The sequence below is a fragment of the Pelophylax lessonae genome (genome assembly GCF_965119305.1).
Source record: "Pelophylax lessonae genome assembly, chromosome: 3".
Classification (NCBI taxonomy): Eukaryota; Metazoa; Chordata; class Amphibia; order Anura; family Ranidae; genus Pelophylax; species Pelophylax lessonae.
Genome location: NC_138770.1, coordinates 317,726,563 through 317,745,348, shown reverse-complemented (window position 1 = coordinate 317,745,348; position 18,786 = coordinate 317,726,563). Strand labels below are relative to the sequence as shown.

The 18,786-nt window shown below is 46.4% G+C and overlaps 1 protein-coding gene across 2 annotated transcripts in view; it reads right to left on the bottom strand.

Annotated features, from left to right (window-relative positions):
• Positions 1–18,786, bottom strand: part of CLCN2 (chloride voltage-gated channel 2) — a 684,072-nt gene that overhangs the window by 337,426 nt on the left and 327,860 nt on the right. For both annotated transcript variants that reach the window (XM_082249904.1, XM_082249905.1), the window contains exon 10: positions 7,680–7,781. In XM_082249904.1, the coding sequence (XP_082106030.1) occupies positions 7,680–7,781 (102 nt within the window). The remainder of the gene's footprint in view (positions 1–7,679; positions 7,782–18,786) is intronic.

The window sequence follows — 18,786 nt, the reverse complement described above, 5'->3', positions numbered from 1 at the left end:
ACGACCAGGTAGCCACCTTGCAAACCTGAAGCACCGACGCCTGATGGCGGAAGGCCCAGGAAGAACTAAGCGCCCGAGTGGAGTGCGCCTTAACAGGGAACGGAGGAACCCGACCCTTAATAGAATAAGCCTGCACCACCGTCTGTCTGATCCATCTGGAGATAGTCGCTGCAGACGAAGGCAACCCCTTTCTAGGGCCATCCGTGATCACAAAAAGTGAATCAGCCTTACGAAAAGAGTCAGTAGTAGCCAAGTACACCCTGAACGCCCGAACCACATCCAAGGAGTGTAACGCAAACTCCCGAGGATGACTGGGCTTAGGACACAGGGAAGGCAATACAATATCCTCATTCAAATGAAACTCTGAAACCACCTTAGGAAGGAAGGATGGATTCGGACGAAGAACCACCTTATCCCTATGAACCACCAGATATGGGGAACGACAGGACAATACAGCCAGTTCCGACACCCTGCGTGCAGAAGTGATAGCCACCAAAAAGGCCACAGGGATAAGGTAAGCAAGGGAATCTCCCTAATATTTTCAAAGGGAGGTTTCTGGAGAACCGACAACACCAAATTAAGATCCCAGGGCGGCAAGGGCGCGCGCACCGGAGGAGCCAGGTGCCGCACCCCCTAGATGAAACTCCGCACCAAGGACTGAGTAGCCAGTGGCCTCTGGAAGAAGATTGCCAATGCTGAGACCTGACCCTTGATAGTGCTCAAGGCCAGTTTCTGCTCAACCCCCCGTTGCAAAAAAGCCAATATCCGAGCCACCGAGTAAGAACGTGGAGGAAACCCAAGGGATTCACACCAGGCGATATAAGACTTCCATGTGCGATGATAGACCTTTCTGGAAGTCGCTTTCCTCGCTTTAATCAGAGTAGGAATAACTGAAGCCGACAAACCCCTGTCCTTCAGCACCTGGGTCTCAACAGCCAAGCCGTTACAGCCAGCGATCGTAAAGCAGGATGGAAGATCGGTCCCTGAGACAGCAGATCCTCCCTGAGAGGAAGTCGCCAAGGAGCGTCCGCGACCAGCCTGACGAAGCCAGTCCGGAGCCACAAGGATGACTGGAATTCCCTCCACCTCTATCCTGCGAAGAAGTTTCGGCAGCAACTTGAGGAGGGAAGGCATACAGTAGCTGATACTGCCCCCACGGAGCGACCAGCGCGTCTGCGGCGTCCGCCAGAGGATCGCGGGAGTGGGCTACAAACCTCCGCACCTTCCTGTTGAGCCGAGATGGCAACAGATCCACATCCGGGGTGCCCCAACGAAGGCACAACTGGTGAAATACCTCTGGATGAAGGGACCATTCCCCTTGATCCAGAATCTGACGGCTGAGAAAGTCTGCCTGCCAATTTTCCACCCCCGGAATGAAAACCGCGGAGAGAGCTGGAACAAATCGTTCCGCCCAACGAAGGATGCCGGCCACTTCTACGGCCACCAGAACACTCTTGGTGCCCCCTGGTGATTGACGTAAGCCACGGCCGTGGCATTGTCCGACTGGATCCGAACCGGGCCGCCCCGGAGCTGCTCGGTCCAGTGAACCAGACAAAGTCTGATCGCTCTCAGTTCCAATACATTTATCGGTAACCTGGATTCTTCCAGGGATCAGAGCCCTTGAGCAGATAGCCTGCCGAGAACTCCACCCCACCCGGATAGACTGGCATCCGTGGTGACAATCGTCCAGTAGATCGGGAGAAATGACTTCCCCTTGACTGAGCATCGGAGACCGAAGCCACCAAACCAGAGACTCCCTGGTCCGCTCGCTCAGCCGGATCCGATTGTCCAGGGAATCGGGATTCCGGTTCCATTTGAGAAGAATCTCCTTTTGGAGAATTTGGGTATGAAACTGGGCAAACGCCTCGAAGGAAGCCACCATCAGTCCCAGAACCCTCATGCAAGTCCGAAGGGAAGGCCAGTTGACGGACAATAACAACTGAGTCGTCGACTGAATCTTCTGGAGTTTCTCCGCAGGGAGAAACACTTTTGCCAAGGATGTGTCTAAAGTTAGGCCCAGATAGTCCAGCCTCTTGGTGGGGACCAGGGATGACTTCTGCAGGTTCAACAGCCACCCGAACTCTTCCAAAGAGATCATGGTGATCTCCAAGTTCAGCAACAGAGCCTGCGGAGACTCCGCACGGAGAAGAAGGTCGTCCAGGTAGCCTAGAACCGATATGCCCCGCTGTCGCAACAGCGCCGAAACTGGGGCCAAAACTTTTGTGAAGACCCGGGGAGCAGAGGCGAGACCAAAGGGTAATGCCACAAACTGATAATGGTTCTCTCCCACAGCAAAGCGAAGGAAACGCTGGTGTCCTGCGTAAATGGGAATGTGAAGATAGGCATCCTTGATGTCTATGGACGCCGGAAAATCCCCCTGATGCAGGGAGGCCACCACTGTGCGAATGGACTCCATCTTGAATTTTTGCACCCGGACAAAACAATTGAGCGCCCTCAAGTCCAGAATTGGACGCACCTTGCCCTCTTTCCTGGGTACTGTGAACAGGTTTGAGTAGAACCCCTGAAAACGTTCTCCCCAAGGAACCGGATCCACCACTCCTTGTTGCATCAAGTCCGTCACTGCCCCCAGCAGAGCCTTTAAGCGATCCGGGGATAGTCGCATATTGGAAGGGAAGAACCGTACCGGTGGAAGTGATCGAAACTCGATCTTGTATCCCGACCGTATGACCTCGCGAACCCATTTGTCTTGAATTCTGGAAAGCCACGGGTCCGGAAACCGGCGAAGACGCCCCCCACCCCTGATATGGGTGGGGGCGCACCTTTAGGCTGTAGTGGTCTTATTTTCAGGTCTGGAAGGGCCGGACCTTTGTTTACCCGACCAGCGCCCTTTGAAACCCCATGGGGGGGCTTTGGAGGACTTCGCCTTATCACCCGCCCCAGAGGAACGAAAAAACTTTTTATGAGCGGAAAAGGAAGGTCCCCGTCTGCGACGAGGTCCCTTACCCTTAGTAGCCTGTGGTAGAAAGGTGCTCTTGCCTCCAGTGAGACCCTTGATAATCTCATCCAAGGTAACACCGAACAGGCGATCCCCTTGAAAGGGGAGATCAGCCAAAGCTCTTTTGGAAGCTTGATCCGCCGACCAGCACTTTAACCATAACATGCGCCGGAGGACCATCGCCGAGATCGATACACGCCCCAACAATGGAGCGGTGTCCAGGGCGACAAACTGTAGCCCTTGTACCATCTGCTCCAGCGAGTCCGCTACTGCAGGGGGGAGTCTTCTCCCCTCCAGGTCACGGCGTAACAACTTGGTCCATTCTGTCAATGTTTGTGAAACCAGAGCAATGGTAAACACTGGCCTAAAGGCCTACCCTGCCAGGGAGAATATGGAGCGGGATATAGATTCCGCCTTACGATCCACCGGATCCCGAAAGGACGGAGAGTCCTCCAACGGGATAACAGTAGCTTTATTTAGTCTGGAAATCTGCGAATCCACCGACGGTGGTACCGTACATTTTTTAAGGAGGGATTCTTCAAACGGGTAGCGCCTAGTAATCCGTTTGGAAATACCAGGGGTTCGTTTTGGACGGACCCACTCCTCTAATTATATCATCAAAACATTTGGGCAAAGGAAACACCTTCGCCATCTTGGAAGGCTTGCGGGTACCAAAAGCAATTTCAGTATCAACTGCATCCTCCGGTGTAACCTCAAGTCTTAAGGTCTCCCGGACAGACACAATCAGTGCATCCACCAGCGCTTCGTCTTGCGCTATGGCGGAGGCAGAAACGTCATCCTCACTATCCGAGGAGACAGGACCCGAGACAACCCAGAGGAGGGACCTGCAGCAGCAGCGACAGGCTCAGAATCCGTATCTGATGTGTCAGACGAGATAGGGGTAGGCGGTGGTCGCTTTTTAGCCCCCCGTCCCTGATAGGCCCCCTCCACCCGGGATACAAAAGACTCCAAGACCGCTGAAAGTGCATTGATAGTAAGGGGAGAATTGGAGGGTCCCATGGTCACCTCGAGGGGATCAAGTGGGAACACATGTGTAGCAGGGTCCATGGCAAAGCCAGGAAAACCTGTCAGCAAACAAATGACAAAATTGAAAAAAGAAAAAAACTTTTTTTTTTTTTTAAAGTAATCCCCCAGCGCAACAGCGCTCCTCAGTGACCACGTGCTTTGGAACCCCCACAGAGAGAGAAAAGAGACCCCCAAAGGCTCACCACCTGATGCACAGAAGTTCCTACAGGACTGCTCTCAGCGCTGTCTTTACAGGACAGGAAGTCTTGTGGATCGATTTACCCGGGCAAAGGGAGGGGCTCCGCCCCTTTACACGCCTTCCGGCACTCCAACCGCTGCTCAGCACTCAAGCCAGGGCGAAGCTGGGTGTACCAAAATGGCCGTCGCCATACAGGAGACATTAGGCTACGCCAAAATGGCGGCCCGCGGAAGGATGGCGGCTCAGTGCGGCTGCAGAGTTAACAGAGGACTCCCGTGCGATAGGTAGGTGGGCCTGATAATATCACCCCTCTCTGCACGATTGTTTTAATAGTAACGCCAGCGGCGCCATGCCTCCATCCTTGACAGACATCAGTCATGGATTCTTCAGTCATTTTTACAATGCAGGCTTTCCTTGCAGCGACAGGCTCATACAGAGTGTCAGCTCCCAAACCAAGCCTCCTGGAGTGGTATACCTTACTCACCAACTCATACTAGCGAGGGGGAGATAGGTGGAGTGTGTCACAGGATAGAAGGGAACCCGGGATCATGAGGGTCCGACCATCCCACGGAGGGGCCCGGGTCCACTCCAAAACCCGACAGGGAGAGAGGGGGAACATTCTACTCACCCTACCGGAACAGGCAGGCACCAACTCCTGACAGAACCCCTCTCCACCGAGGTGGGGGGGCTGTCGGCCAATACGGACGCTGCGACTCAGATTCAGACTGGTCGTAGGCGACCTGGCGAGACGTTTAACTCGCGGGGCCAGTCCCCGTCCAGCAGGACTATGTCGCGGCCGACCCAGCTCGGAGCTAGGGCCTGCACGCGCTCGTAGGCCGGCTGGGGTGACCACTGGATCTCAACATCCAGCCCGTCGCCCAGCTCCGGCATAATTGCTTGAAGATCTCACAGGAACAACTGGAGAAAAAAGCTAACTAAAAAAAAAAACTAAAAAAGCTTGCCAGGACCAGAGATCCCAGCAAGGAACTTAGGTCCTTACTCCCGACTAGGCAGAAAAAAAAAAACTGACATCCTGTAGCAGGAAGAGAGAGGATATACCCCCTGGGACTGCTCATAAGGTGTGGCCAGAACTTTTTTCCTGCCTAGTGTCCTACTCCTGTAGGGGGCAGTATAACCCTACTGATATTAATCAAGAAGTCTGCGTCTGTCAATGAGCGACAGAGAAAAAGTGTCGTTTAAAGTTTGCCACAAGACACCTGGGAGACACACCAAACATGTGGAAGAAGGTGCTCTGGTCAGATGAAAACAAAATCAAACTTTTTGGCAACAATGCAAAACGTTATGTTTGGCGTAAAAGCAACACAGCTCATCACCCTGAACACACCATCCCCACTGTCAAACATGGTGGTGGCAGCATCATGGTTTGGGCCTGCTTTTCATCAGCAGGGACAGGGAAGATGGTTAAAATTGATGGGAAGATGGATGGAGCCAAATACAGGACCATTCTGGAAGAAAACCTGATGGAGTCTGCAAAAGACCTGAGACTGGGATGGAGATTTGTCTTCCAACAAGACAATGATCCAAAACATAAATCAAAATCTACAATGTAATGGTTCACAAATAAACATATCCAGGTGTTAGAATGGCCAAGTCAAAGTCCAGACCTGAATCCAATTGAGAATCTGTGGAAAGAACTGAAAACTTCTGTTCACAAACGCTCTCCATCCAACCTCACTGAGCTCGAGCTGTTTTGCAAGGAGGAATGGGCAAAAACGTCAGTCTCTCGATGTGCAAAACTGATTGAGACATACCCCAAGCGACTTACAGCTGTAATTGCAGCAAAATGTGGTGCTACAAAGTATTAACTTAAGGGGGCTGAATAATTTTGCACGCCCAATTTTTCAGTTTTTTATTTGTTAAAAAAAGTTTGAAATATCCAATAAATTTCGTTCCACTTCATGATTGTGTCCCACTTGTTGTTGATTCTTCACAAAAAATTACAGTTTTATATCTATGTTTGAAGCCTGAAATGTGGCAAAAGGTCGCAAAGTTCAAGGGAGCCGAATACTTTTGCAAGGCACTGTATATTGCTCTGAAAAATCTTTCAACACAGGTTCACCATGTATTAAATTAATATTTGTAGAACAGAGATAGCAGCTCTTTCACGCTGGCAGCCAGGAGGTAGTAAAAACAAGCAGCTGAGCTATGGTTCTACTGTCCCCTGCAATTCTAATAATACCCTTTGACAGAGCTGTACACATGCTGTGGCAATTTTATCTCATGATGCCGAGTTTGAAAGGCAACACCGCCTATTAGACCCAGCCACTGAAATCAATGGGGCTGCACTGCAATGCAAACACTTGGTTAGCACTTGCAGAAGAGTCCGCAATGAAGGATTGGCACTTGGCAAAAAAAAAAAAAAAGTGTCAAGAAGGTGGTAGTAGTGCCTCCACTGCTGATTGCTTTACAGAAGGTGGAAGCATTACCACCAGAGTGAGACCATTAAAACTGTCACTAGAAGCACAAAAAAAAAACGTACCTTTCAGCTAAACTAATGCAGAAAAAGAAAAAAAATCTCTGATATGCAACATTTATGTTTGTGAATTAAAAGTTGTGATGAGAAAATTAACATATTATTAAGGTAGTGTAGAAAAATACATTGGTGAACTAACCCTTCTAAATTTCAGAAAAGATAGTTTTTAACGATCATAATCTATCTCATTGAAAATATTAATCTAATTTCAGTGGGCCAGAAAAGCCCCTGAAGAGGTCATTATCTTCCCTTGATTTTTTTCTGAACCTAGGATGGTTTGCAGAAAGCAGGACTGTAAAAGATCAGCAGATCTAAGAGTATACTTGGTGAGGTACAAACGTCACCTTCCCCTTCTTTGTACTGGCATACCCTGTGCAGAGATTCTGCTCTCACTTAAAGTGATTGTAAACCATCACCTTGTAAAACAACTCATTCAGTTTAAAAAAAATGGCAAAACATTTGTGTATAAATATATAAAAAAAAAACCATTATAAATACCTTTTTCCTTTTTTTTAATAAATGATCACACTCCCTCTGCTCTCAGCTGCATAAGAACTGAGGGAAGGAGAAGCAACAGTAAAGGGTTAAGCAGGAGTGTGTCAGGACAAGTCTGATCATTGGAGAATACCCAGAGTTCCCAACACAGCTAGAGAACTGACCATGGTGTGCTCTCCTGCTTAGTGTGGTACATGGTACAGCAGCCACATATTAGGGATATCGTTGGGGTGACAAAGGCTTTAACTTTAAGACTGGCAATGTGGTGAGAAATAATAAGCTCTTTCTCTACACCCAACTGTAATCCTGAAACCAGAAGGAACCAAGCAGAGATCATGCCACAAAAATGGGTTGTGCTGTAGGCCTACTAAGGAGGATTTAGGGAAAGTACAGGAAGGAAAAAAGACATACCAGTTATTCCCTGTACATGATTTAGCTGCTCATACCTACTTTGAAAGGACACTGGGCCCAATACCTACAGTATGAGAAGAATTTTAAGAGATACTCACTTTTTCATGAGAAACTTGTTAATGGCTTTCTGCTTCCTCATAAATTCTACAATTTTCCTATTCAGGTAAACAAACAGTGCACCACCAAATCCACTGGCAATCCTGAGGAACAGACAAATTAACAAGTATAAGAGACACTAACTAGCTATGATCAACAAGAATAATCAACATTTTTTTCAAATTCAAAAAAAGGTTGTATGATAGGTGCAAAAATATATATTTTGTTTTTTCTTTTTTTAGGGTCCATTGAGGGACACTAGATTGTAAAATAGGCGATGACAAGTGAAAATATGCTGCCTTTAGGAGGTTTGGACATTGGCAGACAAAAAAAAAAATTAAGCCAGCCCCTGCATAACCATGACTCCATCAGTCATGCCTCAGTTTTGTGAACAAGCATTCCCTCAATGTACTCCAGGAAACTTTTTTACAGTAAATAAACAGTTCCTTTATCATCCACTGTGGGACACAGGATTGTAAAATGGTATATGTGGTATATTCTAAAGCAGTCCAGCTGAGAGTTTGGCAAAGCCACTTGGGAAACCAGCAGATAGTAGTGGAATTTATGTAGCATCAGGACCTGAACTGAAGACTTATGAATAACAATTACCAATGTAAAGAAAGACAATTCCTGGGGGTACAGTGGGGAAAATAATTATTTGATCCCCTGCAGATTTTGTACGTTTGCCCACTTACAAAGAAATGAAGGGTCTATCATTTTTATCATATGTGTATTTTAACTGATAGAAACAGAATATCAACCAAAAATTCTGAAAAAACACATCAGACAAATGTCAAAAATTGAGAATCAGTTCAGGAAGTAAAATAAGGAATTTGATCCCCAAACAAAACATGACTTAGTACTCGATGGAGAAACCCTTGTTGGCAAGCACAGAGTAAGTTATTTCTTGTAGTTTGTTGCCAGGTTTGCTCACATCTCAGGAGGGATTTTGGTCCACTCTTCTTTACAGATCTTCTCTAAACCCTTAAAGAGAGGTTCCAGGGACCTATAAAAAAAAAAAAAAAAAAAAAAAAGCGTAGCTGCTGACTTTTAAAAAAACAGCCACTCACCTGTCCCACGGTCCAGTGGTGAACTCACCCCATCCGTTTTTATCCTCCGTCCTCCTTCGGCGCAGCCAGAATCTTCACTATGGGCACCCGGCTGTGACAGCTTGCGGCTTCACAGCTGGATGCCCACTACGCATACCTGAATGGATGCAGTCTTCTGGGACCGAAGACAGCAGGGGGAGGGAGGGACGAGAACTTATGTTGCCGAGTGCTGCGGCTTTCAGAGTGGAAGTGGGAGAAGGTACCTGTCAAAATCGGTTATCTGCCCCCCATCAACAGTGTCAATTGTGTAAGAGTAGCGGGGATGAGTCCTTAAAGTGGAACTTCCCTTTTTGGGTGGAGTTCCGCTTTAAGGTTTCTTGTCTGTCACTTGGCAACTCAAAGTTTCAGTCCCCTCCATAAATTTACTATAGGATTAAGGTCTGGAGGATATTCTTCTCGAGCCATTCATTTGTTGCCTTGGCAGTATGTTTTGGGTCATTGTCATGCTGGAAGACCAATCCACTACCCATCTTCAGTAATCTTGCTGAGGGAAGAAGGTTTTTACCCAAGATTTTACAATACATGGCCCGTCCGTTGTCCCCTCAATGCGGCAAAGTCAGCCTCTACCTTTAGGAGAGAAATAGCCCCAAAGCATAATATTTCCACCTCCATGCTTGATTGTAGGGATGGTGTTCTTAGGGTCATAGTTAGCATTTTTCTTCCTCCAAACAAGACAAATTGAGTTAATGCCAAAGAGCTCAATTTGGTCTCATCGGACCACAGCACTTTCTCTCAGTCCTCCTCTGAATCATTCAGATGTTCAATGGCAAACTTTAGACGGGCCTGTACATGTGCCTTCTTGAGGAGAGGGACCTTGAGGGTGCTGCAGGATTTTAATCTATGGCGGCATATTGTGTTACTAATGGTTTGTTTAGTGACTATATTCTCAACTGCCTTGAGATCGTTCACAACCTCCGTCCGTGTAGGTCTGGGCTAATCTCTCATTTGCAAATAATCACTTCAACAGTCTCCTCACTGAGCTTCTTGCTGATGGTCTTGTAGCCCATTCCAGTCTTGTGCAGGTCTACAATCTTGTCCCTGATGTCCTTTGACAGCTTTTTGGTCTTGACCATGAACGTGAGGTTTGAATGGAAGAAAGATTCTGTGGACAAGTGTCTTTTATACACATAAGTTGTCATTAGGAGCACATTCTTAAATTGACAGGGCTATTCTGCGTACCACATGAGCACATACTGTAGTCAGTCTGTGGGTGCGAAAATCGTTGGTTGGTAGGGGATCAAATACTTATTTTTCTCACTGAGCTGCAATTTGATTTATCACGTGTATTGTGTTTTTTTTGGGATTTGTGGTTTATATTCGGTCGCTATCATTTAAAATACACCTATGATAAAAAATAATAGACCCTTCATTTCTTTGTAAGTGGAAAAACTTACAAAATGTTCAGGGGATCAAATAATTATTTTCCCCACTGAATAAGAATTGTCAACCTGGTGCTTCAGATCATGGCTGAGAAATTCCAGCGAGCAGAGGACCTCAACCAACAAAGTGGAGGACAAGCAGTTATCCACTGTGAGGGAAATACAGGGAGGAATTATACTAACCCTGCTGAACCATCTGAATTTCCATCAGTACGTAACAGCCACTGCTCGACAGAAGTTGATAGTTCGATCGACTTCTGTGAAAGAGACATGTTGGAAAGATTTTCTTGATTAGCTGCTGCAGCCACTGATCAGTGTATTCTGACAGAGGCCAGTGCAGCTGGTCCAAACTAACCATTTCCATCACTAACACAAGCAGCGGCTGGATCAAGCTGGTCCAAATGAACGATTTTCATCACTAACACATGCAGCGGCTGTCAACGCCATATGAACTGCATACAGCCTCAGCTACATATAGTATACAGCGCTTTGTTCTGGCAGCAGGATGGGGAACTTCCTGTTCTACCCTCCTGTTCTCTGAACAAAATTGAGTAAGACTAAGCCTAGCTCAGCCATTCACACGGAGCTTTGTATTTTCTGAAAGACAACAAAGCTTCCTCTGATTGCCAGAGGCGGACAGGCAAGAAGATGACGGCATGATCTCCGCTTAAGTCATTCATAAGATACAAAACTTACTGGGAATGGCTGAGCAGTGCTCAACCTGACTATCTTGTTTTCAGGAGTGGGATGAAAAGTTATCACTCAAGCCACTTCATCAACAGTTCCCCTACAGTGGGGAAGGTGTACACTGTGGGCACTCAAAGGCGTCTCCTCAGAAACTGAGGCAAAGAGCTCTATGCATATGAATATACACTAAACCCATGCAAGAGGCAAGCTGAAAAGGCTTTAGACGAGAATTCCTTCAGAGGTTGCTAACGCTAATGGTGGCATTCTTTCCACTGGCTATGAATGTGAGGGGCGTGCATCTGATTGCTAATGAATTTTAGCAGAAGTTCCCCAAGGCCTACAAGACCTAAAAATTATATCAAAGTTCCTCTGTGGTAAATAGGTTTACAAAAGCTGCTTTAGACATTGTTAAAGGTTCAGTGGTATGTGGGTCTGTCTACAGATGGACAAGTCTTGGTATAGAAGTTAAGCCACTAAGAAATTGATGCACAAATTTTAGTGACTAACAATATGGAGGAAAGAGTATCAGACAGTTTACACTGATACCTCAGGCCAGAGTCCACGTGAAAACCAGTGAAATCCTTAAAATGTAAGATCACTAACCTTTTTTATTTTTTGTTCATTAAGGTGGAAGACAATATCATTCACAGTGGATAGTGGCCACTTGTTAAATTCCCTTCGAAAGCTCTTAAGACCCAACACATGGAATAGCAGGCTGATCCCCTAATTGCAGGGCAGAAAAACTAAGTCATAAGGGACTTGCCTTAAAATAATAATTTCATGAGGAGGTGGAAGCTCTAAATCTGCATCAGGGATAGTAATAAGAACTGCAGGCACACAAAAGGGGCAGAGGTGCAATAGCGACTACGCACACAGTGTGTAACAAGGTGCGCTTTAAACTAGAAATTGACCGATTATCGGCAAAACCAATATATCGGGGGCCGATTTGCACTTTCCCTGATATATCGGAATCGGCATTTGGATTTACAGATATTTTCGTGACGTCATTGCGTATGTTGCCCACACACGTTCTGCCTTCTAACACTGCCTCCCACGCCTGCGCGGCCCATACGCGACGCCATTTCACCATGCGCAGCACACATTCTCTGCCTTAAGACCGCCTCCCACGCCTCAGACAGCCTTGTGTATACCCACGGTGCCATCCATCCATCCTGCACCCACAGGCCCTGGTCTCAGCCACCCACCACAGGGTGCCAACCGCCAGAAAACCGACCTAAAACAACAGAACAGGCCAGGGTGAGTGAGTGACACAAAGCCAGCCAGCCACCCATAACAGGGTGACACCAACCGAGCCAGCCACCACAGTGTTCCTGCAAGCCAGCCACCCATAAAAGGGTGACACCAAGCCAGCCAGCCCAGCTAGCAGTGTTCCTGCAAGCCAGCCACCCATAACAGGGTGGCGCCAAGCCAGCCCAGCCAGCAGTGTTCCTGCAAGCCAGTCATCCATAACAGGGTGACACCAACCCAGCCAACCACCAGTGTTCCTGCAAGCCAGTCAGCCACCACAGTTTTCCTGCAAGCCAGACACCCATAACAGGGTGACACCAAGCCAGCCAGCCACCACAGTGTTCCTGCAAGTCAGCCACCCAAAACAGGGTGACACCTACCCAGCCAGCCACCACAGTGTTCCTGCAAGCCAGCCAGCCACCACAGTGTTCCTGCAAGCCAGCCACCCATAACAGGGTGACACCAAGCCAGCCAACACAGTGTTCCTATATATATAAATAAGTCGCGCTAAATGATGTAGAACAAATCAATGTCCGAAAAACGTCCCAATGTGTAAACGTGAATGTATTGTAGAGTGATGTAAATCAACGCTCTAGCAATCCAGAGTCTCTTAGGTAATATGCTTACCGAATAGGCAATCAATAATTGCTGAGATTCACATGCAGGGCTGACTTGATTGTGGAAAATCGTGTGTTGGACACTCAAAATTTGGTGTCATAAATCATAGAAAGAAAGAGAAAACTCCATAGCATAATACCGTAACACTAAGTGTTAATGATAAACACCTTAAAAATTACACCACATGAAGGTGTGAGTATCCGTCACCAGTTGTGAAACTGCTTACCAGAAATTTATAGTATAAGGACATAAATGACAATCCCAGTGTTGGAGAATCAAAGAAGGAAGGAGAACCACCACCGATTTAATAGCCTCTTACCAGATTTAGGAATAAAAACGGCAGAAATAAGAAGGATCCTAAACACACCAGGAACGCCAACAATGAAACTCTGAGCCCCTTACCAGACCAAGGTAATATATCACTCAAGATAGGATCTGGCCAAATATGCTCCTCCAGCATACAGCACTAATAGCAGGCAGTCTCAGGTACCAGAGTCAGGTTAGAGGATGTTCCCAGCAGGTAAGACAGGCCAATCCCAAATAAAAGGAAAACGCCAATAGTGTAAAATCGTAACAACTAGTTTAATGGATTAAAAGAATTACACTTACATTCCAAAAGAAAAACGAGCATGTAAAGCCGCCGGCCGGACGGCAAAACACATCCGCTCACTCGGAACGCTTCCAGGGATGACGTCAGCATGCCGTGACCTAACGACGTTTCGTTCTAGAAGACGTTTTCAAAGGTTCAAAACACAGTGTTCCTGCAAGCCACCCATAACAGGGTGACACCAACCCATCCAGCCAGCCGCCACAGTGTTCCGGCAAGCCACCCACAACAGGGTGCCAGCAAGCAACCCACACAGCCAGGCATCAGCCACCAACCCACAACAGGGTGCCAACAAGCAACCCCCACTGCCAGGCGTCAGCCACCAACCCACAAAAGGGTGCCAGCAAGCAACCCACACTGCCAGGCGTCAGCCACCAACCCACAACAGGGTGCCAGCAAGCAACCCACACTGCCAGGCGTCAGCCACAAACCAACAACAGGGTGCCAGCAAGCAACCCACACTGCCAGGTGTCAGCCACAAACCTAAAACAGGGTGCAGCAAGCAACCCACACTGCCAGTCGTCAGTCACAAACCCACAACAGGATGCCAACAAGCAACCCACACTGCCAGGCGTCAGCCACCAACCCAAAACAGGGTGCCAGCAAGCAACCCACACTTCCAGGTGTCAGCCACCAACCCACAACAGGGTGCCAGCAAGCAACCCACACTGCTAGGTGTCAGGCACAAACCTACAACAGGGTGCCAGCAAGCAACCCACACTGCCAGGCGTCAGCCACCAACCCACAACAGGGTGCCATTTTTTTAAAAACTTTTTTGTGTCTTTCAAATTGAAATGGTGATGGATGAGGAGAGAAAAAGTAAAAGTGTGGTCTGGGACTATTTGTCATCTCAACCTTCTCCAGGAAAAGCAGCAGTGTGCAAAACATGTACAAACAAAATAAGCATGGGATCAGTAACTGCAAAAAACAAAAATACGTCAAATCTTTGGGCCCATCTAAGAATTCATCATATTGAATTGTATCATGCAGCACAGAAAAAACAAAATGAATACCAATGTGATTTTGATTAATACCTCCTCCACTATCCCAGGCAACAATAACAGATATGTTTGTGAAAAAAAACACGTCACTGTCTAGATTCAGATGGAAGATCCCAACTGCTGGACAGAGTAATCACAGAGATGATTGTCACTGATAACCAGCCATTTACAATGGTGTCTGACTCAGGATTTCAACGGTTGATGTCCATACTTGAGCCAAGCTACACACTGAAGAGTGAGCAGTATTATCGAACGGAAATGCTGGCAAAGCTTCACCAAAAGCGTCTTTGGTTAAATAAAGTCAATGTTGCAACCAAAGAATGCTGGCAACTCACTCTCATTCACGACGGACTGCTGGTCACAAACCGAGTCAGAGTCACTAATGATTCTTACATGCCACTTCATTGACCGCGAATAGACAAAAAGGCAATTGGTGTTGAATACAAAAATGATGCAAGGATCCCACACTGAGTACAGTAGAGAAATGTTTCTAAGCATGGTTGAAGAATGGGGAATTAACAAAGACAGAGTGATGCTTGTGCAACTTCGTGACAGTGGAGCAAACATGCGGAAAGGAATGAGGCTTGCTGATATGTCAGACCTCTGTGTCATGGCACACAACACCCTCCAACTTTCAAATGATGGTCTGTCAAGCCAAAAAGCTTTGATTGATATATGTTTTGAGAAGCATGAAGAGATTAAAAATGTTGTGCTTGCAAGTCTTTTGAATCCTCGATACAAGGACAATGCTTTCTCTTCTGATGATGTATTGGCTAAGGCAAAACAATGGCTGACAAAAGATATTCAACAGGAGGTGCAGAAGGTTCCTGCCAAAAAGACAAGTTCAGAACACTATTTTTATGAAGAGCAGCATGCAGCAAAAACAGGAAAATGTCCAACAATACGTCAACGAACAGAAGAGAATCTTCTTCATCGTCATCGCATACATCTGGACATTTTCAGTGTTTTATTGGGGCCTCATGCGGAGGATTCAATTTCTTCTGAATCTGCAACTATGAGCCTGGATGATGAACTTCATCTCTATTTGAAAGAAGCAGTAATTGACAGAAGTGATCCTCTTCAGTGCTGGAAAGAAAATGAGGCACGCTACAAAAGACTTGCTTCCCATGCTAGAAGATACCTCTCTCTCTCTGCTCCTATGTCCTCCACTCCCTCCTGAGTGTGTTTATGAAGTGGCAGCATTGTATGAACAAAACAGAAGACCTTTAACAGGTGACCATGGACATGCTGAAATGTTCTGCTTTCTGCATTATAATATTGTTCTACTTAACTGGGAGTATTGAAACGAATCTTGTCCACTCCAGTCTACTGTCTAGCTTTTTTTCTAGCAGTTTTGCACCGACTGCTGTAGTTGCAGTGAGTGCCCTACTGCAAAGAGTCCAATCCATTGTCTAGCTGTTGCCTAGCTTTTTTTCTAGCAGTTTTGCACTGACTACTGTAGTTGCAGTGAGTGCCCTACTGTAGAGGTAGTCCACTGAGTGACTCCAATCCAATGCCTAGCTGTTGCCTAGCTTTGTTTCTAGCAGTTTTGCACTGACTGCTGTAGTTGCAGTGAGTGCCCCTACTGCAGAGGTAGTCCACTGACTCCAGTCCAATCCACTGTGTAGCTGTTGCCTAGCTTTTTTTCTAGCAGTTTTGCACTGACTTCAGTAGTTGCAGCGAGTGCCCGACTGCAAAGAGTCCAATCCAATCCAATGTCTAGCTGTTGCCTAGCCTATTTCTAGCAGTTTTGCACTGACTGCAGTAGTTGCAGTGAGTGCCCTACTGCAGAGGTAGTCCACTGAGTGACTCTAATCCAATCCACTGTCTAGCTGTTGCCTAGCTTTTTTTTTTAGCAGTTTTGCACTGACTGCTGTAGTTGCAGTGAGTGCCCTACTGCAGAGGAAGTCCACTGAGTGACTCCAATCCAATGTCTAGCTGTTGCCTAGCTTTTTTTCAAGAAGTTTTGCACAGACTGCTGTAGTTGCAGTGAGTGCCCTACTGCAGAGGTAGTCCACTGAGTGAATCCAATCCAATCCACTGTTTAACTGTTGCCTAGCTTTTTTTCCAAGCAGTTTTGCATTGACTGCTGTAGTTGCAGTGATTGCCCTACTGCAGAGGTAGTGCACTGACTCCAGTCCAATACACTGTGCAGCTGTTGCCTAGCTTTTTTTCTACAGTTTTGCACTGACTTCAGTAGTTGCAGTGAGTGCCCTACTGCAAAGAGTCCAATCCAATGTCTAGCTTTTGCCTAGCTTTTTTTTCAAGACGTTTTGCACAAATTGCTGTAGTTGCAGTGAGTGCCCTACTGTAGAGGTAGTCCACTGAGTGACTCCAATCCAATGTCTAGCTGTTGCCTAGCTTTTTTTCAAGAAGTTTTGCACAGACTGCTGTAGTTGCAGTGAGTGCCCTACTGCAGAGGTAGTCCACTGACTCCAGTCCAACCCACTGTGTAGCTGTTGTCTACCTTTTTTTCTAGCAGTTTTGCACTAACTGCCGTAGTTGCAGTGAGTGCCCTACTGCAAAGAATCCAATCCAATGTCTAGCTGTTGCCTAGCTTTTTTTCCACTGACTCCAGTCCAATCCACTGTGTAGCTGTTGTCTTGTCTAGCTTTTTTTCCTAGTAGTTTTGCACTGACTGCACTGCAGTAGTGATTTATTGCAGTGAGTGAGTGCAGTACTTCAGCAGTTTATTTATCCATTGATGCACAATCAGATGATGTGAAACTGACGTCCCTGCAAGTGCACTTTTTTGCACAAAATTTGTGTTTATTTTGCAAAATTTTAAATGTGTGAAAATATCGGCCAATACCGATATGTGATCGGCAATATATCGGTATCGGCAACGAAAAAACAGTATCGGTCGATCACTACTTTAAACCAATACAAGTAGAATTGTGTAATAACTGTGCACACACAAAAAAAAAATTAAAAGTGTAAATCAAGGCTCTTTTGGTTGTATATGAAGGCTGCAACTCACTTCCCGGAGTTGTAAAATGCTGGGTACACACAGCAAGTTTTTTTTTTTTGTTCAGCCCAGCTGTTTTTCAGCATTCTCTTCAACAGAAGCCGGTCAGAGGGACCGGCTTCTGTCAGGCGAGGAGCTGCACACAGGGGCCGAAAGACTTCAGAAAGGATGAACCTGACCTTATAGTAATAGGGGTCCAAGGATCTTTGTTGCAAGCATCCATTTCTTCTTAGAGAGCCAAGAAATTGCTGCTTTTGGTAATTGGGAAGTGAAGGCCGAGGTCACCTGTTACAGTGTGGCTGACCTCTGTGCAACTAGGCCCAAAGTGAGGCAATGTCTAGCATATTCACAAACCCAAGTACCTAATGTTGGTGAGGGTAGCAAGTGGCCAAAAATGATTGAGTCACAACAGGTAGGGTGTGGATCCAAGCAAGGGACTGGAAGATTTAATAGTTCTGTCAAAACGGGAACCCCAACATGATGGAGCTTCTTCAATGCTGAAAAAGAGGGGGAAAGAACATACAGCATGCGTACGCCAAACTGTACCTAGTGGATGATGTCAGCATTCAGTTTCCCCAACCTTAACCATTGCAACACCAAAAAGAAAACAATGCATAAATATAAAAGGTGCAGAACAGCATCAACTGAAGAATTTTGCAGTATAGTCAGTCTACTCAGATAAATTCTTGGAGACTAGGTATAGCAGAGGGGGTATCAATCTCTAAATATGTAAAAATGCTTGTAAGTGCCTGTGGCCTATCAGAGGCCAATTAAGTTCCCAAATACACATGCCAGACAAAGCACAGATGATAGAAGCACAGACTGCAAACAGAAGTGGAAAAGCAGGACACAGTTCTAGACCAGAGGTTATATTTACTAGATGTGCATGAAGAGACTGGACATAGTGTGAGTTGTGCCACATATCTAGAGTAGGAGAGTGTTCTGCTTCTGACAGAGCACACCAAGGTGTGGCTAGCATTATGATACAGAGCCAAAAGAGGGAAGGTAACAGAATATTGTAACCCTCAAAACCTTAGTCCAGAGGGGTGCAGAAAGGGATTCCAAAGATACACAAAGAAAAAGCCCAATATGTATGAGAGAACTTAGAGACTAGGGCACACCAGTGGTCTGCAGCTACTGATACAGGGCCTGGAAAGCACCAAAATGCAGGAGTGGCAGCAAGGATGGGAAATGTCATTATAATGGGGGACTTTAATTATCCAGATATAGACTGGGCAGAAGGAACCACACATTCATCCATGACTCAGCAGTTCCTAAATGTTTTGCAGGACAATTTCATGGGTCAGATGGTAAACCTAACAACAAGAAACAATGCGGTACTAGACCTACTGATTACCAACAATACAGACCTGCTCACGGCTATAGAAATACGGGGCAACTTAGGAAACAGTGACCATAGGTCAATAAGTTTCAGTATTATTCATTGTAACAGGAAACACAAGGGTAATATAAGGACACTGAATTTCAAAAT